This window comes from Prunus avium, chromosome 5, assembly GCF_965620075.1.
Source record: "Prunus avium chromosome 5, drPruAviu1.hap1.1, whole genome shotgun sequence".
NCBI lineage: Eukaryota > Viridiplantae > Streptophyta > Magnoliopsida > Rosales > Rosaceae > Prunus > Prunus avium.
In genome coordinates, this window is record NC_142288.1 from 23,535,286 (window position 1) to 23,562,517 (window position 27,232).

Below are 27,232 nucleotides of genomic sequence, written 5' to 3' on the forward strand. Positions count from 1 at the left end.
GTGATTCAAAAGAACATGATTAAGAACAACTTTCTAAATCAAGCTCAAAATACTTTGGCCAAAGATTTACTGAATCACATCTTGAAACATTCTCCTTCTTTATCGAAAGTAGAGATTCCTTATTGTACATTCACATGCCCCTATGATGAATTAAGAGATCCCAACAACACTTAAGACAAATCTTTTACGGCTTGCCTTTAAGAGCTATCAAAGATCAATAACGCATCATAGGACAACCATGATGCCTCAGGTCTAAGGACTAATTTGCATTATTGCAACTATGAGTTCTCGTTTGACATATAGATAAATATTCCATACGAGAACTACGGTTGATCGCGTTCAGTGTACTCATTCACTAATGAGCACCCACATACTTGTATTAGTGTCAACTACACAAATGGTTTGAGACTAACCATCCTCCCAATTGAGCATACATAATATGTGCTAATCTTGACGGTTTATCAATGCCCATTTGATAACCTATGATTAGGAACATTTTGGGATGCTACGGTTAGAGATTAAAGGTCTCCCGAATCTAATCTTCTTTAGATTACTTTATCTCTTATTTAGCATACCTTGGACATTTGTTTCTTTACACGATGTAAAAGATAACAAAATAAATTTGCCCTTTATATATCATATACGAAATGTATTCTAAGGAGATCACATCAAATGTATTGGCTCTTAGGGCACATTTCTAACAATCTCCCACTTGCACTAGAGCCACATAGCCATGTATCTCATACCCATTATCTCTGTATGTCTATCCAGTTGTGACTGTGACATAGGCTTAGTGCGTGGATCTGTTACGTTGTTTGCAGATGCCCTATCTAATGGTAACATTTTTCTATGTGTTTGGATCTCTGATGAGACCTAGGTTCCTTGGCTTGAGCTATCGCCCCATTGTCATCACACAGTAAAGGTACTTGTGACATTATGGTTAGAACCTCATTTAGTTCGGTAATGAACCTTTTATCCAAACAGATTTTATTGTAGCTTCTAAAGCGACAATGTAATCAACTTTAGTTGTTCTCCAACAACTACGTGTCCATTCAAAATGAAGACGTACCCTTAGGTGGATTTGCAATTGTTGATATTAGATACATTATCCGAATCAGTAAATGCTTCCACTTGCTACTCTGATGTTCCTCCTAGATGAGGAACATGTCCTTAGTCCTTCTTAAGTATTTAAGAACATACTTGATTGCTCCCAATTGATCAAATCATGGGCTTGATTTATATCTTCTAGTTATACTCGTATAACCGATATCATGTCTTGTACATGCTATGACATATATGAGAATCCCTATTGCATATGCATAAGAGATTTTTACTCATCTAATGTATCTCATAATGAGTTTTTGGACACATTCTCTTAGAAAAGTGAAGTCCATGTCATACTGGAAGTAAACCTTTCTTAGACTGGTCCATATGAAATCTCCTTAGCATCTTATCAGCATACAAGGATTGAGATAATCCAATTATTCTCTTAGATTTATCAGGATAAATCTTTATCTCAAGTATGTAAGATGCTTCTTTAAAATCTTTAATTAAGAATAATTTTAATGAGTCACAGCTTCACTGAAGATATCATTCCGATATTGTTTCCGATAAGTAGTATGTCATATACATACATTACTAGGAATACTACCAAACTCCCACTGACCTTTTTGTACACTCATTGGTCATCCATGTTTTGTATGAAGTCAAACGATTTGACAACTTCATCAAATAGGATGTCCCAACTCCAAGAACCTTGCATCAACCCATAAATGGATCTATGTAGCTTGCATACCTTATGCTTATCAACTTTAGAAATGAAGCCTTCAGGTCGATCTATGTATAGTTCTTCCTGAAGGTGGCCATTCAGAAAAGCCGCCTTCACATCCATTTTGACAAATCCCATAATCATGGTATGCAGCTATTGCAAGTCAAATCCGAATAGACTTTGTTATAGTGACAGGAGAGAAGGTTTCTTCATAGTCAATCCCTTCTCTTTGCTTGTAGCACTTTGCTACTAGCCTTGCTTTGTAGGTTCTACTATCCCATCTAAGCCTATCTTCCTCTTAAAGATCCATTTATTCCCTATTGGTACAATACCAGGAGGAGGATCACTAGAGTCCAGACTTTGTTGGTATACGTAGAATCCATTTCGGATTTCATGGCTCCAAGCCATTTCTATGAGTCAATGTCTGACATTGCCTCATTGTAGTTCGAAAGGTCCTTCGATATCCTTACAATCACTTAGGAGATTTAACTCTCCTTTGTTGTCGTGAAGGAAACCACAATACCTTTTAGGCATTCTGCTAACCCTTCTTGAACTACGTGGAGTCTGTGTTACAACAGGTTTGTGGATCTGGGATTGCACTTAGTTCAGTGTTGATTTCTAGCTCATTGGACAATTCCTTGAGTTCTATCTCATGTCCCCCTTTTCCCATCAAGAGTGTATTCTCCTTTTAGAAAGGTAGCTGACCTTGCGACAAACAACTTTTGCTTGTTGATGTGATAGAAGTAATATCCCATAGTTTCCTTGAGATACCCTATAAATCTACACTTCACTAACCTTGCATTTAGTTTATCCACATCTTGCCTTTACATATGCTGGACAACCCCAAATCTTGATCTAATCAAGACTTGGTTTCTTCCCAAATCACATTTCAAATGGAGTTTGTGGAACGGATTTTGGAAGACACTCTATTTAATAATTTCAAGTTCATATCCCTAAAAAGGATATAGGTAAATTAGTTCAGCTCATGGAACTCATTTTAGAAACTCCATTATGTTGTGGAATTCCTGGTGGAGTCCATCGTGATAAGATGCCATGTTCCTTGAGGTAATCAAGAAACTCTGTGCTTAAGTATTCACATCCTCGATCGAATCTAAGGATTTTAATACTCTTGCCAGTTTGGGTTTCAACTTCATTTCTGAATTCCTGAAACTTTTCAAAATTCAGATTTATGCTTCATTAAGTATAAATACCCTAACCGTGAATGATCATCGGTAAAGGTAATGAAGTATGAATAACTGCCCTCTGTGTTTGTATACAAAAATCCACAAACATCTTAGTGAATTAATCCCAACAGTTCTGTAACTCTTTCTCCTTTACCAGTGAAAGGAGACTTGGTCATTTTGCCATGTAGACAAGATTCACAAGTAGGCATAGGAACATGATCAAGTGATCCAAAAGGTTCCATCGTTTGCCATCCGGTGAATTCTATCTTGGCTAATGCCTCCAAGTTTAAGGTGTCACAACTTAGTTGCGGTATCCACATCTCTAGGCCTCTCAGGTCTAGTTGCATCTTTATCCATATACAGTTAATGCTACCATTCATTTCTAAAATGAAAAGAGACCATCAATCAAAATTGCATAAGCAACGATTTGATTGATATGTGAAATAGAACAAAGCATTTTGTCAAACAAAACATCAAATCCATTTCTTAAAATATAGAGACGGATATTAAGTTCTTTACACATCCAGAAATGAAATAACAATTATTTCAAATTTAGGTCTTCTTCGGATGGTAGTTTGAGATGTTAGGTGCCTATTGCATTGGCAACTACATTAGTGCTATTTCCCACGGTTAGCACCATTTCTCATTTTCCAAGTCTTCTACTCCCACTAGTTCATGCACACAATTGCATATATGTTGACTAGCTCCTGAATCAACTATTCAGTTTAGAAGCTTTAACTGTAATTACTAATTTTAGAACAAGAGAGTGACCTTCTGAAGGTTTTTCTCTTGAGGCTTGCAAGACATCTCTTGCAATTCCTCTTCCAATGTCCATCCTTGTCATAGTGAAAACAAGTACCTTTCAGTTACTTGTCTTTCTTTTGTATTCTTTCTTCCTTGGGTTTTTAGAAAATCTTTCTTCTTATTTCCTTTATCCTTACCTTTTGTTTGGATTTGGAAAAAGAAGAACTCTTCTAAAATTTGCAACTATCCTCTTAACCCTTTATCTTTCGAGATATTCATTTAAGCTACTATAGCCATGTTGAGTAGCTCAGATAAGGTGTCGTTCATCTTTCCCATATTATAGTTCATAACATACTGGGATTAACTGATGATATGGATGAAAGAAAGAATCTTGTTGAACTTCAACATCAAAGAAAAATCCATATTTTCCAATATCTTAAGTAATTATATTACTTTGAGATCATGTTGATTAACCGGGAACCCACTTACCATTCTTATCAAAACAAGTTCACATATGGTATTGTAAGCTAGGAGTAGCTTCACCTTTTCATGGATGCCAACATGTAACTTTTACCTTAGTTGTCATCTAACACATGCTTCTTATAAGCCTTTGTCTCCTCCTCAATGGCATATGGACATATGGACCAAGAGGGGTATGTGGTGGGGTTTTTCTTATACACAACCAATCTCATCCAATTATAAGACAACTTGGTGTTTGTGCAATCAAACCGGATAGTTCATGTCATCTTGGACGTTTGAGTCAAGTATCTTTGAGATTGGGTTTGTGATGGTTAATTTGAAATTCTGCAAAACATAAATAGATTTTAATTTAGATTAATCTTCTACCAAGGACTTAGGGTCTTTAAGTCATGATGGTAGCTCCCACTATTTTTGGCAAATTTCGTATTCCTCCTGAAATCCGAGAGTTTCCGTTGAAACTCTTAGTGGGGATGGGAGTCTCACTTTCACATAGTTTTCCTCAACCTAACAGTTTGTTGGATTGCTATGATACTAATGAGAGGATACTCTTATCCAATCACATCATTAATGTGAATATCCATCACTATGACCTCTAGAGAACTAGACCTCAACCTAACAGTTTGTTGGTTTCGTTCGTCTTAGTTAAGTTATTCCCACCATGCTTGTGGGTATAGGGTTTCAAGTATGACCTCAACCTAACAGTTTGTTGGCCATACTCGTTATCTATCCGCACTACATCAAGTATGTGTAATAGGCTTCCCTTGGATGGTTACAAGTACTGGATGTTGCCTCACTGAGGTCCAACAAGGTGTAAATGTGCCACCCAATAAGAGACTACCACGGTGGAAGGCCACAAAATAGCATTCAAAGTGCCATTTCGCTTATCAACTTAATATTGTTTTGAGGGTAGTTAAATTGGTCTCATTTTAATCCAATTTTAATCCTGTTAAAATTACCTATTTAATCTCATTAAATGGTTCCCAGTGCAATATATTAGTAGCACATAATACTCCCACTAAATGTTTTAGAAACCATTTGCTTGAAATAGTGGAAATACATGATACTACTAATTGATTAATTATCATCATTACCGAACATTCCAATTGCATTGGGCTTGTAGGATGATTATGGACTTTCTTGTTGATCCAACACGAGCCACCATGTTGGATCATGGTCTTGGATGGTGATTCATTTTAATTACGCGCGCATAAAAATAAATTAGGCATGAAAGCCATTTCATTATTACATAGCCAATCAAAATCGAATACATATTCAATAAGCGGCCAATCACATAGCTCAATTGTTTGGTCTAAGTCCATAACCATCCTTTAATTATTTAAACGCTTTAAACAATTAAACTAGCAATGTAAAAAACATGCTCTTGGGTTGCATACATATATATGGGTTTAATTCAAGTGGTAACCATATTCAAATAAAATAAATTTACCATGGAGTGAAAACATTTTACTTCAATAGTAAATGTAATTGTAGAAACCTTTTAGGCATAGTTACACTTATCATATATTGCAATTATATCCAAAACTATTCAACAATTAATAATGGATCCAAAGTTGATCCACTAGGGTGTGGGGTTAAAGCATGCATTTGTATAATACAAAGTGGTGATCATAATTTTTCAACTGAGTGAATAATCATGAATGTGACTAGGTAGGCCAACCACACTCACCAAAGTAATCAAAATTAATTTTAGTGTGGTAGGTAAATAATTAGTGATATGAATAAATTGATCAACTTTTGCATTTTATATCAAATCACCATCATTTACATCTAGATAGCCCCACACACTCACCAAAGTAATCTTATTAATTTTAGTGTGGTGGGTAAATGTTTATTGAGTGGAAACATTTTTGAAAAACTTTTAATTTTATAATAAAACACCATCATCATCTTTTGACCTATTTTGGTGGAAAAATCCACTAAACACAATCATCAAAATTAGCCACCTAACTTATGGATCAAAAAGATCCCATAACAAGAACATCAAGAACACCAAGAACATGCATATGAACTTATATGAATGTTCATGCTATTTCCGGAAAAATCCATATTCCATTTTAACCATCTCATGTTTGCCTCAATCTCCGGCTTCACGAGCGAGGGTCTTCATCTACCTCTCTAGTTTGCCTCAATCTCTCTTCTCTCCTCTACCTAACAAATCATCCACCAAGAGTGAACTAAGTCCGCAACTCTAATTATAGCCATACAGTCCGCAACACAATTATAGCCAATCTGCCTCATGTGACTACAGCAACTATGCACCAAGGCAGCAAGTGGATGACATTGCAAGAAATAAACTTGCCGGATGAGAGAAATAGTAACAGCAGCATCCATCTCTATAGCAAGATTGGAAATACCTTTATCAACAGCAGCTTGAGCCCAAAATACAGCCCCCATATCTCAACCTCCAAAATTTGCACCTTACCCAAATTCACAGAAAAACCAGCAATCCAGTCACCTAAGGAATCACGAAGGACACCTCGTGCTCCAATAAGACTAGTGGCAGTCCTTCTAGAACCATCCACATTGAGTTTAAATTTGCCAACTGTAGGAGAATCCCAGGCAAGAAATATATGCATTCTATCAAGCTTCTGGCCAAGGATAGAAATAGACTTAACCCACTCAACAACAGCAGCATAAATAACTTCTCTGGAGTTAAAAGGCAAACCCTCATCTTCACTAAAAACTTGCCTATTTCGCCATTTCCACAGGTACCAACAAGTGAAGGCAAAAAGGATACCCCAACCAATACCATCAGGGCCTTTAACCGTGGAAAGCAAATTACTTAAGAGCCAAGGCTTAGGCTCAAAGAGGAAGAAGTGTGCAGGTGAGTGAAAACTCAAAACAGTACCCCAAACCTCCATAGCCCTAGGACAATCCCTGAGAACATGGATTACAGACTCAGTATGCCACCCACAAATTTGACAAGAAGAATCCACAGCTAGATTCCTCTTAACTCTTTGCTCATCAGAAAGTATTTTCCCCTGATAAGCAAGCTAGAAAAAGAAGTGCAGTTTAGGAGGAATCTTCAATTTCCATAAAACTTTCTAGAAAGGATCATCATCCCCAAAAGCGTGAATGTTACTAACTATGCCTCACGGTGTAATGAGAAGGCGTCTTGGAGTCGTGGTTTCAATTTCACATTATGATTAGTAGAATATGCAAATTATAGTCGGTCTACGTCCTATTAGCTTTAGACTTTAGGAAGAGTAGTTAACCAATGTAACTTATTATTGTATTGTATTAGAGCTAAAGATGCTGAATTCAGATCCATGCATCTGGAAACTTTCAATGTATGTTGAATTAATTCTATGTGTTTGGTTCTCTAGCGACGGAAAGGCTCACATGTTAGGGGACTGTTAGAATGTAAAAAACAACAGATGTTCCACATCCGAACGGCATCTTTGCAAGAAGAATTAGACCTCTTTTCAACTTTGGAAAGTGAAGATCTTGGTCGAATCTGTTGCCATGCTTTTCTTGTGCCCACAAGGTTAACTTGATGGGAGTTCTCACAACTTTTTCTGGTTCAATTATGACGTGATTGAAATGAGTAGGGGCTTTACATTGATGAAGCTGATAAATGACAGAATAACCCCTTCTTCTCAATGAAGTTACAACATTCATTTATTGGTCTGAAAACAAGGTAGTTGGGGTAAACTTTCATGAGCTGTGCAAATGCCATGAAGAGAAAATGCTTCCGACTGTTATTTGGAATCCTGTGATACTAATAAAAAGAATAAATTTTTGAATTTTTTGTGAAATCATAATATTGAAAATATTGCTAGACATATCACAATCTTATGCCATATAAAAAAAATTTCACTTTTGGAAAAAGCCAAAACTTTTCCAGAAAAGACAGAAAAATCTCCCAACTTTCAAACCAAAACATGCAAAATGTAAAGATTCCTTAGGAAATACAAAAAAAAAAAAAAAAAAAAAGGCTTTTTATCCATTTTGACTTATTTTACAAATATTTCTCTCTCCTTTGGCATTTTTCAAAATGTGAGCTCCAGAGCGTGAAAACGAAGACGTGCGTGTTTTTGCTTTCGCGAGAGATGGCAGGATTCTTAGTGACCTTCTTAAATAAGCCCATGTTTGGTTCATGACAGGATTCTTAGTGAGTTCTCAGTCGCGCATAGAACCTAAAACAACCGAAAAGAAGCCAAGCGGGAGAGAGTACCGAAAAGAAGAGAAGCGAAGCGAGAGAGAGGAAATGGCGAGGAATTCAGGGGTTTTGATACGGCAGTTGCTTGGCAATCGCAACAACCCGTGTGCAGCAGGTCGTCTTCATCATCTTCACCAAAAACCCATCCAAAACCTAACTTCAGTACCAAATACCACACCATCTTCACCACACACAATCGATATCCGTTCCGCTTCCAAACCCTTCTCCAATGTATAAGGTTTACATGGATAAGGTAACTTTCTGAAATTTAATAAATTACTGTAATTTTTTAAATTTTGAAGTGGTTTATGGTTTATTGGAAACAGTAGTTTGGCAACTTTCTTACTCCAAACATTGTTCTCTCCTTTAAATCAGATTGTCTGGGCTGAGGCATAAGTTTGGCTTGGAACCTGAAATATGGATTTAATATTTAAAAAGTACTGCATAAGTCTTAAGGAAAACAATTGAAATGCTTGAACAATGCATGTGAAAAGGTTTTGTTGACAATTAAATCTTGTTTTGTTTTTCTTGTGCGTGGTGGGATGCTTGGTTTTGTGAAATAGTTCATTGTCTTTGAAACAAATATTTTCTTTGGTTGATCACATATAGAGGAAGTTACTTTAATCAAACTGCTAGTATAGTACATCACTATAGACAAGAAGTCCCCGCTTACAACATTACAAATATAGTCCCACAAATCCTGATAATTTTAGACCTTTTACATCCCAAATATTGTGTAGTCTGTACTACTGCACCTTGCATCTTGACTGGATGCATTAGAATATGGTTGGGAAATATTGTTGGTGAATAGATTTTGACAGTCCATGATAATGAGAAGAAATTAAATTTTCTTCTTTGAGTTTCCCTGAACAGTTGAAATGACATAAAAATGTATAGTGAAAGAAAAGGGGCTACGTTGTAAGCATAAAATCAGAGTTAGTGAAAGAAAAAAAAAAAAAAAAGTCCTTGTGAATTTCTGCTTGTGTGTGAGGCACAGGTTGTCTTGGAGTGACTCCAAGGCACCTTCAATGTGATGACGGAATTTATCTAATTTCTCAACTTGAAAGCTTTGGTGCGATGGCAAAGGCCAGAGTGTGTCTGGATCTCTCATTTCTTCCCATTTTCCCTTACTGTTTTACATCAGTTTGGTATCAGAGCATCCTCCACCATGTTCTTACATGGTGAGAGATCCTGTGTACTAGGGGCAGATGGTCACCTTGGTAACCAACTTAAGATCATTCTACCTCAACATGTCAAACTTGAGGTCGAGTTTTCTGCAACAAAGGGAGAATGATGCAAGAGCGAAGTTCAAGTAGTAAATGGGAATCTTTCTAGTTTCCTATATAATAAATGCAATTTTCTAAGGTTTACTGTCTTGGAGTCTCCCTATGGGACACGATTAATGTATTAGGTGTAATAATTATGTCTTTATAATTTCCAAGTGTGTTAATGTGGATCTTTCAAGATTGATGTAGCAATTACCCTATAAAAGGGGTTACTTTGTAGGCATAAAATCAGAGTTAGTGAAAGAAAAAAAAAGTTCATATGAATTTTTATTGTGTGTGAGAATTTATCTAATTTCTCAACTGGAAACCTTTGGTGTGATACCAAAGGCCAGAGTGAGTCCGGATCTCTCATTTCTTCCTATCTTCCCTCATTTTGCTACATCATGTTGTTCTGGGTGAAAGATAACTTAATCGGGTACATGATAAAACAAATGTCTTTTTCATTAGCTATGCATTATTTGCTTGCTCATGTCATGCATTATTTTTTTATTTTTCCGTACTGTAATTATGATCCGACATGCAGCTCCTCATAGAAGAATCATGATATTATATGTTGTTGTGCCTCTAAATTAGTAGACCTGACGTTCTTTATTGTATCTACAGAATGGCCCTAACTCTTTGGACATATTATTGGGAGATCCTCACGAGAGGGTATATTATCCGTTCCTTCTATTTTGTTTTTATCAGAAGGTTACTTTAATCAAACAGATAAGATCAATACATCACTATAGTTTATACTATTCTACATTTCACTTTTCATCTCAAATTGGTTGGGATTCAGGGGAAGATGTTGCCTTTTCTTTTGTAATAACAGTAGAAATATTGTTGGTGAATATATTGGACAGTCCATGATACTGCGAAGTAATCAAAATTGTGTTTTGTGAACTAGTTCATTGTCTTTGGAAAAAAGAAATGTTTTCTTTGATTGATACGATGTAGAGGAAGTTACTTTAATCAAACTGATATTATGAATACATCACCATAGACAAGAAGTCCCCGTATACAACAATACAAATGTAGTCCCACAAATCCTGACAAATCTAAAGTGCTAACAATTTTAGACCTTTTACATTCCAAATATAGTTTAGGCTATACTACACTTTACCTTGCATCTTCACTGGATGCGTAGAATATGGTTGGAAAATATTGTTGGTGAACAGATTTTGACAGTCCATGATACTGAGAAGAAATTAAATTTTCTTCATCAAGTTTCCCTGAACAGTTGAAATGAAATAAAAATGTATACTGCAACAAGACATAGAGGGTTTTATCCTATGCTTGTCTTCTTATCTGAGCCTTTTGTTCTGAGTGAAAGATAATTTAATCGGGTACATGATAAAGCAAATGTCTTTTTCATTAGCTGTGCATTAATCGCTTGATCATGTCATGCATTAATTTGTTCTCACAGAATTTGGGACCTAACGATGTTCGGTTTGTTTTCCGTACTCTAATTATGATCCGACAAGCAGTTGCTCATAGAAGAATCAAGATATTATATTTTGTTGTGCCACTAAATTAGTAGACCTGACATTGTTTATTTTCTATAGACTGGCCCTGGATTCCCTGTTGAGTTGCGTGGAATTTATGACAAAGCGGTAAATGATTCGATCCTTCTATTATGTTTTTATCAGAAGGTTACTTAAATCAAACAGATAAGATCAATACATCACCACTTCACCTTTCATCTTAAATTGGTTGGGATTCCAGGGAAGATGTTGCCTATACTTTTGTAATAACAATAGATAAATTGTTGGTGAATATATTTGACAGTCCTTGATACTGAGAAGTAATCAAAATTGTCTTTTCCGAGTTGAGGCATAGTGGGTTTTATCCCATGCTTGTCTGCTCTGATCAGTTTGTTCTGGGTTAAAGATAACTTAATCGTGCACCTGATAAAATTTATGTATTTTTTCATTAGCTATGCTTTAATGCTTGCTCATGCAGTAATTTTTTCCGTACTCTAATTATGATGCGCCATGCAGCTGCGTATAGAAGAATCATCATATTATTTCTTGTTGTGCCTCTAAACTAGTAGATCTGACGTTTATTCTATCTATAGAATATCGCTGGATCCAGATTGGACAGGTTGGGAATTTACAAGACGGTAAATGATTCGATCCTTCTATTTTGTTTGAATGTAAATGTCTGCACTTAGTTCAGTGATGTAATTTCTCATGTGTTTGACCTTTTCTTTCAAAATTTGGCATCTAGTTCTTACCATATCCTAATTAATGATTCAGAAAAGTATAAACAGGCTATGCTTATCTGGGAAAACAGGGGCTAAGCGTTTTGTTCAAGCTGCCCTGATTTTATCTTAAAATGGAATTTTACTCTGCTGATGTGTGCATTTTGCTGCAGCCAATGTTCCATTGCTATCTAAAAGGGGAAATGGTAGATGAGGTTTCCGGTGCTTCTATCAAACACTTGAAAAAGAGACTTGAAAATGTCTACAAGTAATTCTTCTCTCAGTTACCCTACTTCTGTGTGAATTTGTGTATTTGCAAATTATAGTCGGTCTACGTCCTATTAGTTTTAGACTTTAGGAAGAGTAGTTAACCAATGTAACTTATTATTGTATTAGAGCTGAAGATGCTGAATTCAGATCCATGCATCTGGAAACTTTAAATGTATGTTGAATTAATTCTACGTGTTTGGTTCTCTAGCGGCGGAAAGGCTCACATGTTAGGGGACAGTTAGAATGTAAAAAACAACAGATGTTCCACAACCGAACGGCATCTTTGCAATAAGAACTCGACTTCTTTTCAACTTTGGAAAGTGAAGATCTTGGTAGAATCTGTTGCCATGCTATTCTTGTGCCCACAAGGTTAACTTGGTGGGAGTTCACAACTTTTTCTGGTTCAATTATGACGTGATTGAAATGAGTAGGGGCCTTACATTGATGAAGCTGATAAATGACAGAATAACCCCTTCTTCTCAATGAAGTTACAACATTCATTTATTGGTCTGAAAACAAGGTAGCTGGGGTAAACTTTCATGAGCTGTGCAAATGCCATGAAGAGAAAATGCTTCTGACTGTTATTTGGAATCCTGTGATAATAATAAAAAAGAATAAATTTTTGAATTTTTTGTGAAATCATAATATTGAAAATATTGCTAGACATATCACAATCTTATGCCATATAAAAAAAAAAAATTTCACTTTTTGAAAAAGCCAAAACTTTTCCAAAAAAGACAGAAAAATTTCCCAACTTTCAAACTAAAGACATGCAAATGTAAAGGATTCCTTAGGAAATACAAAAACAAATAAGGGCATTTTTATCCATTTGGACTTATTTTACAAATATTTCTCTCTCCTTTGGCCTTTTTCAAAATGTCCCTAGATGAAACTGGAGAAGAAGACGAGAGCTCCAGAGCGTGAAAACGAAGACGTGCGTGTTTTCGCGAAAACGTGCGTGTTTTTGCTTTCGCGAGAGATGGGCTTGTTATTTTGGGCCGCCTTATTTAAGCACTGCCTTTTAAATGGCCTAAGATAAGCCCTAGTTAGTGAGCTTCTTAAATAAGCCCATGTTTGGTTCATGACAGGATTCTTAGTGAGTTCTCAGTCGCGCATAGAACCTAAAACAACCGAAAAGAAGCCAAGCGGGTGAGAGTACCGAAAAGAAGAGAAGCGAAGCGAGAGAGAGGAAAATGACGAGGAATTCAGGGGTTTTGATACGGCAATTGCTTGGCAATCGCAACAACCCGTGTGCAGCAGGTCTTCTTCATCATCTTCACCAAAAACCCATCCAAAACCTAACTTCAGTACCAAATACCACACCATCTTCACCACACACAATCGATATCCGTTCCGCTTCCAAACCCTTCTCCAATTATTCCATTCACACCCCAAACCTTCAATATCTGCAACAGAGACGATTCCTCTCCTCATCCTCACTTTCAGAGTCAGATTCAGATTCAAAACATTTACTTTCAGGTCCCTCAAACCTATTCGTCATACAGTGCGTGGCTGTCCATACTGAGGCAGTTAACAATGTTAAAGGTATGCCAATTTCTCCACCAACCTCATCCCTTATTAATTTTACAAATATTCAAATAGGAAATTAAGTTTTGTCGTGGATTTTAATTTTTAATGTTTAATTTTTTTAATTCCTTGGCATAGATGCTAGGTTGTCTGCGGTTTTCTACTACACAGCACCCGGCTGCCGGGCTAGTAAGTTCTAACTTCTAATCAATGAATTTTCTTTCATCAATCAAGTGATTTGCAATAAATTGCTCTCTTCTTGTGCAGCCCGTAAGTGGATAACTCCAATCCTTGATGAGTTGTGTGAGCAATTCCAACACATAAAAATGTATAAGGTTTACATGGATAAGGTAACTTTTTGAAGTGGTTTATGGTTTATTGGAAACAGTAGTTTGACAACTTTCTTACTCCTAACATTGTTCTCTCCTTTAAATCAGATTTTTTGGACTGAGGCATAAGTTTGGCTTGGAACCTGAAATATGGATTTAATGATTAAAAGAGTACTGCATAAGTTTAAGGAAAACAATTGCACAAGATGTGAAAATCATTTTTCTAATCTTGGTATACTGTTTACCCATATAAGATCATTGAAATGCTTGAACAATGCATGTGAAAAGGTTTTGTTGACAATTAAATCTTGTTTTTTTTTTCTTGTGCGTGGGTGGGATGCTTGGTTTTGTGAAATAGTTCATTGTCTTTGAAACAAATATTTTCTTTGGTTGATCACATATAGAGGAAGTTACTTTAATCAAACTGATAGTATGAATACATCACTATAGACAAGAAGTCCCCGCTTACAACATTACAAATATAGTCCCACAAATCCTGACAATTTTAGACCTTTTACATTCCAAATATTGTGTAGTCTGTGCTACACTTCATCTTGCATCTTGACTGGATGCATTAGAATATGGTTGGGAAATGTTGTTGGTGAATAGATTTTGACAGTCCATAATACTAAGAAGAAATTAAATTTTCTTCTTCGAGTTTCCCTGAACAGTTGAAATGACATAAAAATGTATAGTGAAAGAAAAGGGGCTACGTTGTAAGCATAAAACCAGAGTTAGTGAAAGAAAAAAAAAGTTCTTGTGAATTTCTGCTTGTGTGTGAGGCACAGGTTGTCTTGGAGTGACTCCAAGGCACCTTCGGTGTGATGACGGAATTGATCTAATTTCTCAACCTAAAACCTTTGGTGCGATGGCAAAGGCCAGAGTGAGTCCGGATCTCTCATTTCTTCCTATCTTCCCTTACTGTTCTACATCAGTTTGGTATGAGAGCATCCTCCACCATGTTCTTACTTGGTGAGAGATCCTGTGTACTAGGGGTAGATGGTCACCTTGGCAACCAACTTAAGATCATTCTACCTCAACAAGTCAAACTCGAGGTCGAGTTTTCTGCAACTAAGGGAGAATGATGCAAGATCAAGGATTGAAATATCGGCCGATACACCGATATATCGATATTTTCAACTGTCGACATCGATATTGGGGGGTAAGGCCATATCTTCCCCTATATCGGCGATATATCCCCAATAAGTGTGATATCCCCGATATTTCCCGATACCCATAATAGAACCCAAAAAAAATTCAGAAGTTTAGAAGGCAATTGAAGAAAATTGAAACCCAAAAATAGCTAATCCTTGCCCGTAACCCTATAAATTATTAATATGAAGAATCTATGCACAGTCCACTGCCCACATACCTCCAATCCATCTGAAGAGGATATGGCGATCAGTTTTGGATCTATGAGCATAGGAACTAGACCTAGTACTAACTCAAATGAATCTTATGATGGCTATGGTTATGTCATGTCTGATTATAGTAGAACTAGTTATGAAGTTCAAGATGATGAAACAAATTATGGACCTACTAGTTGGGTCAATCCTAACTATCCCATATATGGGAGGACAGTAGGGAACTCAAGAAAGACCTATGTGCACCATGTTCAAACATGGCTTACAAACTGCTCGAGTTACATGACTTGGTATGACTATTGTATGAATCTAGATGGTTGTTCCTCATTGTTTGAACCTCATAGGAGCTCTTCATTTATGTAGATGGACACTTATCTAAATTGTAACCCAATGTTTAAACAAACTATGGATTTATGCATGGCTTATTCATTCTAATCAACATTTTATTTTCAAAACGCGCATTACATATCACTTATATTTCATCTTATGTATATCTTATTATTAGTAAATTTTGAGTTTTATTTGTTCAATACATTCATTGATAATGTAAATAACATTTATGAAAGTTTTACATCAAAATTATGTGTTTCAATGCCTATATCTGTCATTTTTGTTGATTTTTTCCCGATACCTAAAACGATAACAATATATACCCCGAAATATCCATAAATTGAAGGCCCGATATTATTTGCACGGCCGATATTTTAATCCTTGTGCAGGAGCAATGTTCAAGTTTAGTAAATGGGAATCTTTTTAGTTTCCTATGTAATAAATGCAATTTTTGAAGGTTTACTGTCTTTGAGTCTCTCTATGGGACACGATTAATGTATTAGGTAATAATTATGTCTTTATAATTCCCAAGTGTGTTAATATGGATCTTTCAAGATTGATGTACCAATTACCCTATAAAAGGGGCTACTTTGTAAGCGTAAAATCAGAGTTAGTGAAAGAAAAAAAAAATTCAAATGAATTTTTGATTGTGTGTGAGGCACAGGTTGTCGTGGAGTGATTCCAAGGCACCTCTGGTGTGATGCCGGAATTTATCTAATTTCTCAACTGGAAACCTTTGGTGTGATACCAAAGGCCAGAGTGAGTCCGGATCTCTCATTTCTTCCTATCTTCCCTCATTTTCCTACATCCCATTTGTTCTGGGTGAAAGATAACTTATTCTGGTGCATGATAAAACAAATGTCTGTTTCATTAGCTATGCATTATTTGCTTACTCATGTCATGCATTACTATTTTTTTTTTCTATACTGTAATTATGATCCGACATGCATCTCCTCATAGAAGAATCATGATATTATATGTTGTTGTGCCTCTAAATTAGTAGCCTGACGTTGTTTATTGTATCTACAGAATGGCCCTAAATGCCCATTGGCCTTTTTCAGAGATCCTCACGGGAGGGTATATGATCCGTTCCTTCTATTTTGTTTTTATCAGAAGGTTACTTTAATCAAACAGATAAGATCAATACATCACTATAGTTTATACTATTCTACATTTCACTTCTCATCTCAAATTGGTTGGGATTCAGGGGAAGATGTTGCCTTTTCTTTTGTAATAACAGTAGAAATATTGTTGGTGAATATATTTGACAGTCCATGATACTGAGAAGTAATCAAAATTGTGTTTTGTGAACTAGTTTGTTGTCTTTGGAAAAAAAATGTTTTCTTTGATTGATACGATGTAGAGGAAGTTACTTTAATCAAACTGATATTATGAATACATCACCATAGACAAGAAGTCCCCGTATACAACAATACAAATGTAGTCCCACAAATCCTGAAAAATCTAAATTGCTAACAATTTTAGACCTTTTACATTCCCAATGTAATTTAGTCTATACTACACTTTACCTTGAATTCCATGATACTGAGAAGAAATTAAATTTTCTTCTTCGAGTTTCCCTGAACAGTTGAAATGAAATAAAAATGTATACTGCAACAAGACATAGAGGGTTTTATCCTATGCTTGTCATCTTGTCTGAGCTTTTTCTTTTGAGTGAAAGATAACTTAATCTGGTACATGATAAAACAAATGTCTTTTTCATTAGCTACGCAGTAATCGCTTGATTATGTCATGCATTAATTTGTTCTCACGGAATTCGGGACCTAACGATGTTCGGTTTGTTTTCGTACTCTAATTATGATCCGACAAGCAGTTGCTCATAGAAGAATCAAGATATTATATTTTGTTGTGCCACTAAATGAATAGACCTGACATTGTTTATTTTCTATAGAATGGCCCTGCATTCCCTGTTGACTTGCGTGGAGTTTATGATGAAGTGGTAAATGATTCGATCCTTCTATTATGTTTTTATCAGAAGGTTACTTAAATCAAACAGATAAGATCAATACCACTTCACCTTTCATCTTAAATTGGTTGGGATTCCAGGGAACAATCGATAAATTGTTGGTGAATATATTTGACAGTCCTTGATACTGAGAAGTAATCAAAATTGTCTTTTCCGAGTTGAGGCATAGTGGGTTTTATCCCATGCTTGTCTGCTCGGATCAGTTTGTTCTGGGTTAAAGATAACTTAATCGTGCACCTGATAAAATTTATGTATTTTTTCATTAGCTATGCATTCATGCTTGCTCATGCAGTTATTTTTTTCCGTACTCTAATTATGATGCGCCATGCAGCTGCGTATAGAAGAATCATCATATTATTTCTTGTTATGCCTCTAAACTAGTAGATCTGACGTTTATTCTATCTATAGAAAATCGCTGGATCCAGATTGGACAAGTTGGGAATATACAAGACGGTAAATGATTCGATCCTTCTATTTTGTTTGAATGTAAATGTATGCACTTTGTTAAGTGATGTAATTTCTCATGTGTTTTGACCTTTTCTTTCAAAATTTGGCTTCTAGTTCTTATCATATCCTAATTAATAATTCAGAAAAGTATAAACAGGCTATGCTTATCTGGGAAAATGGGGGCTAAGCGTTTTGTTCAAGCTGCCCTGAATTTTTCTTAAAATGGAATGTTACTCTGCTGATGTGTGCATTTTGCTGCAGCCAATGCTCCATTGCTATCTAAAAGGGGAAAGGGTAGATGAGGTTTCCGGTGCTTCTATCAAACACTTGAAAAAGAGACTTGAAAATGTCTACAAGTAATTCTTCTCTCGGTTACCCTACTTCTGCTTGAATTTGTGTATTTGTGAATGGAGTCATATTTTGGTGCCCATGTCGGTTTTTCACTGTTGTTGAAGTCAAGATGTGATCTTTCTATATGTTTTTATTTCTATCTTTGTGATAAATGGATGAATGATATAGCAAGTTACTAAACTGACCCTATTGTTGAATTTTCTCATCTGCTGTACTTGCTACTCAATGTACGTAAAGTCCATCTGGGATGAAGAAAAGGAAAAGACAAGGTAAGAAAGATGAGAATAATGGAGGATTTGTTGCAGTACTCCCAAGTTTGGTTCCTGAAACATCATTTCCTGTGATGGCCGAACTTGGACAAGTAATTTTTGATTTTGATGATGAGGAAGAGATGACAGATGATGCGGACAAGATGCCATTTGATGAGGAGAAGAGGGCAAGGGACAAGATGTGGTGGTTTGCCAAAGGGTTGTTTTCAAGTAAAAAGAAGAGAGAGATGTTTTGTAAATTGAAAGATCCTGAAGCCAAGCGCAAATGGATTAAGAGTGAAATGGCTAAGGAATGAACTGGAAGTACTTGTATCATGGTACATGTAACGTTGTTTGACACTGTCTATGGTTTAGACTTGTGTGGTGCTGGATTAAGATATCCTTTTTTTATTTATATACCCGCTTCTAGCATCAATATTATTAAGATATCCTTTTTTTTATTCCCTCCCACCCCTGGTGTTTTCTCCTCCCCTCCCCCCTAGTGATTCCTTCTCTCCTCCTCCATTTCTTCTCCCTCCTCCTGTGATTTCTTCTACCCTCCCCCAGGCGATCCCTTCTCTTCCCCCGACCCCGCCATTTCTTATGCCTCCTACCTCCTCCCATGAGGTTTCAATTTCATAAATTTCATATTCAACGTTTTTAAATTTCACCAAATTACGCCCTCCGTCAACTTCACCGTTAGATTTTCTGTTAAATTGGTGATGTGACAATTGTGGTACCTACTTTTACGCGGATGTGTTGCGTAAAAAAAACAATATAAAATTCTTTAAAAATATTATTTAATTTTTAAAAATTTATAACATGTAGAAAAAAGAAAAAACATGCACCATCACCCCCTCTCTCTCCCCCCAACCCTTATTATAGCTTTTGCTACCGACACCTTGCCCCCTCGTGCGGACCTTGCGATGTAACACCAGGGGGTATGCACTAAGGGACAAGAGGGGTTGCACGACCCCTTGGATGACTGAAAAATGGCTGTGGAGGTCTCAGGCGACCCCTTGGCTAGTAGATGCGTGACCCCAAGTGTGCACACAACTTGCTTGACGAAAGTCCCCAAAGGCCAAAAGATGCGCGCACAAGGTTCTAATTTTTTTGTAAAGCACCTTTTGGCCATCGTTTTGGTCCAGGCGCATTCAAATTTTTTTAATGACCTGGGCTCAAAATGCGTCGTTTTGAGCCAGGCTTTAGAAAAAGAAAAAAAAGAAAAAAAAAGGAACTGGTCAATTCCTCCTCTTTTAATTCCGGGGAAGGAACTGGTCAATTCCTTGCAAGACCAAGTACTTTTCTAACCCTTTTACTTTTTGAGTTTTTTTTCTTTCATTTGATTGCTTTGTTTTCTCTATTCTAATCCTTCTTTTTCATGTAGACTGAAAAATAATTTTTTCTTTTTTGTTCATTTTATTTGATAGAAAATGGTGATTTGTTTTTATGGATAAAATTTCAGATAATGTATGTCAAGTGCAATTAAATCATTTATGTTCCCTCTTTCTCAATTTTTTTCCTTTTACCTTGATCAAAAGGTTAATATTTGTTGTTTTTTAGGACATTTCCTATTGAAAGGAGGGGCGATCGTGTACTAAACTTATACACACTACACATATGCTAGGACTCGAACCCAAGACCTTTTATGGGGGAGCAATTGCTCCAAACCACTACACTAGATAGGGGGTCCTTTACCAATATTTGGATTTTCTACTTTCTTAGCAATTATGTCAATATAATAGTGTTATTTCTATCCCAACGGAGATCAGAATTTTTTTGCCGACCTTAGACAAATCCATCCCACCACCTTGGAACAACAAAAACAGGACCAAGAACAAAACCCCAGGACTTTCCAAGCCCTCTCTCAAATCTCCATTGAACAAAAACAGAGAGAGAAAGAGGGGAAATAGAGACGGAGATGGATGGAGGAGTTGTAGGCATGGGTGGGTTGGATCGGAGAGAGAGAGATAGAGAGAGAGAGAGAGAGAGAGAGAGAGAGAGTGCTGATGGTAGTTGTGGTGGTTAGCTGTCATGAGGTTTCAATTTCATCAATTGATTTTTTCTTACGTTTTAATTGATTTTTAAAAATTATAACGACATTTTACCCCCTCGAGGGTTAGCTGCCATATCGAAATAGGCCATGAGGTTTCAATTTCATCAATTTCATATCCAACGTTTTTAAATTATCAAATTACTCCATCCATCAACTTCATTGTTATATTTTCTGATGTATTATGTGGACAAAAAAAACAATATAATATTTAAAACTTTTCAAACAGGTATAAATATTTTAAAAAAACATGCACCCGCAACCCAGTAACCCCGTCTCTCTCCCCCAACCCCTAAGGTTTACTGTCTTTGAGTCTCCCTATGTCACATAATTAATGTTACGGTATTAGGTGTAATAAATATCTTTAGAATTACCAAGTGTGTTAATGTGGATCTTTCCAGATTCATGTACCAATTACCCTATAAAAAGGGCCTATTTTTTGCAAGCATAAAATCAGAGTTAGTGAAAGGAAAAAAAAAAGAAAAAAAAAAGGTTGTAGCGTATTTCTGCTTGTGTGAGGCAAGGTCTTAAATATCGATTGTATCGGAAATATCGGTAGGCTAAAAACACGGAAATTTTGATGGAAATATCGGGATATTATCGATATCGATAAAAATTGAATAAAAACCACGGAAATTGTAAGAAAAACTTGGAAATTTTTATTGAAACTTTGCAGGATGTTTATTTAGTTAATTATCTATTAGTTTATCAAAAAAAATTGGAAGGAAATACATTGCATGATGGATTTAACTGATTTTGTTGATTATATAGCGAGCTGGCAAACACTGCAAAGTTTATCTATTGCCTCCAGCTAAATTGAAAAATATCTCCTAATCATCACCCAAATTAAGAACTTCTTGTTTACTTTTTTGGACTCAAAACCAAATTAAGACCTCAAATTATCGCGAAAAGTATAATAAATTCTAAACGATGATGAGAAACTCCACACCCTGTCACCCATCACAGAGGAGAAAATGCTGAATTAGAACTCCATGGACCCCACCACCTCACAGGCCCCCCCACAACACGAATAAGAACAGCCTGTGATGAAGCTGTGAACGCTACATTTCACCTCACCACCTCCTTCTAAAAACAAAACAAAAACACAACGCAAAACCCAAAACACACATTTCATCATTCTCTTCTCTCTGTTTTCTTCTTGAGCTCAAATTTTGCAGAGCTTTCAAAACAGAGCCAACAGCAACAACAACTTGCTTCAGATTTTCCAACCTTGCCCCCAAGCCAATCACTCCCAGCGTCTCACAAGGCCTTCAAGATCCATTAACAGAGCAGCCAGGCCTGCGCAGGAGGCTCTCTTCTATCTCCCTCAAGCTCCAGCCCATCTCATCCCCTGCAATATCATGGGCCTTGAGCAGATCCAAATCGGTTTCCGCCATGGGAGAGTATGCAGGAGGGTCCATAAGAAAATGGTGGCTCTGGGGTTGGACTTGGATCCTCTCCAGAAAACCCATCTTTGCTCAAGATCTGGAGATGAACGAGGAGGAGACTAAAGTTCTTGGCTTTGACAACAACGGTTTTGTGTTGAAGCTGTTCGATACTATCGAGAACGATATTTCGCCGACAATTTCGGCGACATTCTCGACATTCGGACGGAAACTGTATGGTTTGTGCCCAGAGTATCGGCATGTGAAAAATATCGGCGATAATTTCGATTTTTAAGACATTGTTCGATACTATCGAGAATGATATTTCGCCGACAATTTCGGCGACATTATCGACATTCGGACGAAAACTGTATGGTTTGTGCCCAGAGTATCGGCATGTGAAAAAAATGAAATTATCTCCGATATTTCGGCGACAATTTCGATTTTTAAGACATTGGTGTGAGGTAAGCATAATTAAGATCCGACATGCAGCTGCCTATAGAAGAATCGTGATATTATATTTTGTTGTGCCTCTAAATCAGTAGGCCTGACGTTGTTTATTGTTTATACAGAATGGCCCTAAATGCCCATTGGACATATTTGGAATTCCATACAAGAGGGTAAATGATCCGATCCTTATATAAATTTGTTTTTATCAGAAGGTTACTTTATAGTCAAACAGATAAGATCAACACATCACTACACACTATTACAAAATAGTTAAACCATGACACAAAGTAGATGACGGTGCATCTTAAAACCGTCGTTATATTTTAAAAGACGACGGTGTTTTTAAAACCGTTATGATATATCATCTTATACACTACTAGAATCAAGGGCGAAGCCAATTAAGGCCTAGGAGGGTCATATGACCCTTCTGACCCAATGGTAACACTTACAGTTTAGGCTTTTGTTTGCTCAATATTTTCAACTTGACCTTGAGAAAAGAATGCATGAAGCACAAGGGCGGAACCACACTAAGGGCTACAGTGGCCTGTAGCCTAGTCAGTGACGGTGTACAGATTACCTTATTTCCACTTTCAACATTTAAGTAAATGTCTTTGTCATTTTACTTTTATTTATTTTTATATTACTCCATTTACTTAAGTTTACAATGTAAATAAGGAAGTACCCCCCATTTGGATTCAAATAAAAATACTAGAAAATCAAATTCCCACCAAATCAAAATATGAAAAATCGGTTTTAGTGTAAAATACGATTTAGGCTAAAAATGATGGCTCATTAAGTCAATATATATTTCATACTAAAATCTCATAAAATCAAGTTTTCTTATTTGATGTGTGAGGAATAAAAGCCGCCAAAAATTATCTTCAGAAAATGATTATTCCGGAAACCCATTTTTCATACTTAGTCAATATTTTTACATAAAACAATTTGACCTTCTACCATGTAAGTGGGTAGGAGAGCAACTGGTTTGACCTTCTACCACGTAAGTGTTTTTATTCATGTTCAGTTTAATTAGCAACATCTTCCAATATTGTCTTAAAACCCATTAAATATTTTTGGAACAACAACCATCAAAGTTTTCTTATATAATTGAACTTATTCTAAAATATTTATGTAGAAAAACAATGGATACTTAAGATTTTAGGTTGTTAATCTATTATCTCATAGTTTTATTCTCATGGCACATCCTTGTATGCATTTTTCTTCTCCTCTAAACCATCCTAGTCCAAGTCTAGTGGTGGTATGGCTTTTCCATTTATCTTGGCTAATAATGTTGACCCTCCTTGAGCGAATTCCTGGCTACGCCACTGACTAGAGTTAGATTATTTTTAAAAGACGACGCTTGTCACTAACAAGCGTCGTCTTTTAAAACACGCTGAACAAAAAAAAGGTCACTTGATTTTTAAAGACGACGCTTGTTAGTCACAAGCGTCATCTTTTAAAAATCAAGTGGCCTTTTTTTTTGTAAAGATGACGATTTTTTTTTTTACAGAACCGTCGTCTATTATATGTAAAGACGACGGTTTTTTTAAAAGAACTGTCGTCTATTATATGTAAAGACGATGGAGTAAAATTCTCAAAAGAGTAGAATTCTAAAGGACAATTTCCACATAGGATCTACTTGTAAATTGCTGAGCGAATCATCTGGCCAGCCTAACACATGTTAAAGTTGCACATCCAACACATAAGCAATTGGCAGAGGATGCAGGGACCTTGAATTTTAAATTTTGTGATTCAATGTAATATATATAATAGAGGATTTTATATTCTCAACAAAGCTTATGCTTTTCCTCTTTTTCTTGACCAGGAAATTACCTTAAGTTCTATGGTGCTATAAAACGTGCCTATCCAGACATCAAAATAATTTCAAACTGTGACGGATCTTCTCAAAACTTGGATCATCCAGCTGATTTGTTCGATTTTCATGTAAATTTCATAACACCACCACTTGTATTACACTTGCTAATGAAAAAGGATCGTCTATTATATGTAAAGACGACGGTTTTTTTTATAAACCGTCGTCTTTGCCCAATAAATAATGATGGTTTATCAAAAAATTGTCGTCTTTACATAAGAACAACGACGGTTTTATTAAAAACCGTCGTCTTTACAAATAAACAATGACGGGGAAAAGCCGTCGTTGTTTGATACTCCAAAAGATGACGGTCGATTTAATGACGGTTTTCAAAGTATTACAACGACGGTAACTCCCCGTCGTCTATTTCGTTTTTTGTAGTAGTGCCTTCTCTGAAAATATTATCTCTCCCTCCTTGAAACCCTCCTGAGCTCTCTAAAACACCCTCATGAAACTCTTTACAAAATCATCAAAAAATCGGTATCAATGAAGGAGTTGAGAGATTGAGGTCTTTGCAGATCCATAAGATGGAGAGGGAGGTTCTGTATTTGAGAATCAAAGCTGGTTGAAAGGTTTGATATGAAAGTTACCTAATCTCTCAATACCCTTCTATATCTTGCTAGTGAATTCTGGATTAGTCTCTTTGCGTTTATGGTATGTTCTTTGTCTCCCTGAGTTTAGATTTTGTCTCTCTTCATTTGTCTGGTTTGTTTACATATTTTTTTTATATTTCTGGTTTCTTTTTAGATTTTCTGATTTGGTTCTCAGGAGATGAGGCGGAAGCTTGCAGAATTATAACTTTTTCTTTTGTAGGTTTTCTATGTGAGTCGTATGTTTTTTTGTTGTTGAAAATTTGTTACCTTCTCTTTTCACCATCATTTTATTTATATATTTTTCCTTTTGCAGGTTCTCGATGGTTTTTTTTATGTTCATTTTACAAGTTTTCTATGGAAATATGGTCCAGTGGTAAAATTTCTCTTCCACCTAATTTTATATGTTTATAATCTTAGCTTTTTTTTTTTCTCTCTGTCATTTTGATTTATTTACAGGGATGATGGAGGAGACTTCAGTTGTGCATCATTTGTATGTTTGGATGAGGAAGGCTTGGATTAAGAGTACGTTGGTCTTGTTAGGAAAAGATTGTACTACTTAATTACCATATGTATCGATTGAATATTTATATTTAATTGGTAGGAATTATGTTTGTTGTCGAATAAAGATTGGTTAACTATGTAATAACTATTGAATCTTCAAGTTTTATGAAAGAAACTATTTTTGAGTGTATATATTCATTAATAAAAGCATTATGGTTGGTTTTCTAGTTAAAATCGTTGTATAGCATATGAAATAAAAAAGAACTAAAATGTAGCAGTTTGGGAACTTGTTAGACGACGGTTTTCATAATAAATCATGGTCTTTACAGATAATTAACGATGGATTTTATAAACCAACCATTGGCTTTATAGATAATTAACGACGGTTTTTATAAAACAATTATCCTCTTAACCTACAATCCACGACGGTTTTCATAAAAAACCGTCAACTTAACCTACAATCCACGACGATTTTATTAAAAACCGTCATCTTTCCTCATATAATTAACGATCTTTACCTCTAAACAATGACGATTTTCTTTAAAAACCGTCGTCTTTACAGATAAACAACGACGGTGAAAAGCCGTCGTAGTTTGACACCCAAAAAGATGGCGGTCGATTTAACGACGGTTTTCAAAGCATTACAACGACGGTGGATCCCCGTCGTCTATTTCGTTTTTTGTAGTAGTTACACTTGTTTTTAGGAGAGTGATGGAGGACTTGTTCAGGTACTTCGAAGTAGGTTTCCTGAAACATCACTGCCTGGAGTGTTGAGTGTTGCCGAATCATCAGGGATCGATGGATCTGCCATCAATACCAAAATATTTGTCCAGCTGCTATTATTACCTGTATTTGTTCAACGTTTCCATTTATTACGAAACAATAATGGTAAATATGTCATTAAAACAATTAAAATAGTTATTTAGGGATTTATTGACATTCAAATCTCATAATAGGAATCATAATTACATATCTCCCATGAATTCAAATTTTCTCTAATTTCCTAATTTGAGGGATTTTATTGATATTCAAATTTCAATGGAATCATCGTCACAATCTGCCATCAATACCGATCATCGTTGTGTGAAACAATAAGTGATAATAAATAGTGCAGTGGCTAATGCATGCTAACAATAGAGTAATGAATATAATGTATGGAGTGGTTTATAGTAAAGTAGCATAGCAAAAACTTGTTCCTACACCACAATAAGGACTCCACCACGGCTAGGCTCAGCCAACACTGGTTCTACTTTCAAGTTCCCAGCCATAAAGTTGTTCTTAAAGAGGGACTTGGGGGCTTGTGTGATTTTATCAATCCCTCTTGGCCTTGGCTTTATGTATATACATGCCAGACTATACTCTATAAATAGAAATTTTACAAATATAGTCGCACGACTATACTCCATAAATAGAAATTTTACTAATATAGCCGTGGGGTTATGCTCTATAAATAGAAATTTTACGCGCGCGGCTATACTCTATAAATAGAAATTTTACAGGTATAGCCATGCGGCAATACTCTATAAATAGAATATATTAAACGTATAGCCGTGCGGCTATACCCCTTAAATAGCATAATAATCTGACTTTTTCATCTTAAATCACTATAATTAGTAGTTATGTTTTAACTATTATTTACTTAGTTAATAATTAGTATTCAAATATTTTATTAAAGAAAAACATTAATTAATATA

The 27,232-nt window shown here is 35.9% G+C and overlaps 2 protein-coding genes and 1 long non-coding RNA gene across 5 annotated transcripts; all 3 read left to right on the forward strand.

The window, feature by feature from the left end:
* Nucleotides 1-8,178: 8,178 nt before the first annotated feature.
* On the forward strand, nucleotides 8,179-12,411 carry LOC148294528 (uncharacterized). The gene is made up of 5 exons (XR_015835889.1): nucleotides 8,179-8,612; nucleotides 10,249-10,296; nucleotides 11,193-11,240; nucleotides 11,705-11,749; nucleotides 12,004-12,411. It is a non-coding gene; the product is annotated as an uncharacterized LOC148294528 (long non-coding RNA).
* A 775-nt stretch (nucleotides 12,412-13,186) lies between these two features.
* Nucleotides 13,187-19,115, forward strand: LOC110766673 (uncharacterized). Of its 3 annotated transcripts, XM_021970037.2 has the most exons (9): nucleotides 13,187-13,645; nucleotides 13,766-13,816; nucleotides 13,895-13,977; nucleotides 16,680-16,727; nucleotides 17,563-17,610; nucleotides 18,046-18,090; nucleotides 18,346-18,440; nucleotides 18,673-18,704; nucleotides 18,834-19,115. In XM_021970037.2, exons 1-9 carry the CDS (start codon nucleotides 13,294-13,296, stop codon nucleotides 18,998-19,000), a joined length of 921 nt encoding a protein of 306 aa, XP_021825729.2. In that variant the 5' UTR covers nucleotides 13,187-13,293; the 3' UTR covers nucleotides 19,001-19,115. The 3 variants fall into 3 exon arrangements, with proteins under 3 accessions (XP_021825729.2, XP_021825728.2, XP_021825727.2); XM_021970035.2 differs by having other exon boundaries at nucleotides 13,191-13,645; nucleotides 18,673-19,115; XM_021970036.2 differs by lacking the exon at nucleotides 17,563-17,610 and having other exon boundaries at nucleotides 13,189-13,645; nucleotides 18,673-19,115.
* A 1,711-nt stretch (nucleotides 19,116-20,826) lies between these two features.
* On the forward strand, nucleotides 20,827-23,197 carry LOC110766672 (uncharacterized). Its single transcript, XM_088253788.1, has 3 exons — nucleotides 20,827-20,831; nucleotides 21,789-22,585; nucleotides 22,694-23,197. Exons 1-2 carry the CDS (start codon nucleotides 20,827-20,829, stop codon nucleotides 22,414-22,416), a joined length of 633 nt encoding a protein of 210 aa, XP_088109914.1. The 3' UTR covers nucleotides 22,417-22,585; nucleotides 22,694-23,197.
* The last annotated feature ends 4,035 nt before the right edge of the window (nucleotides 23,198-27,232 follow it).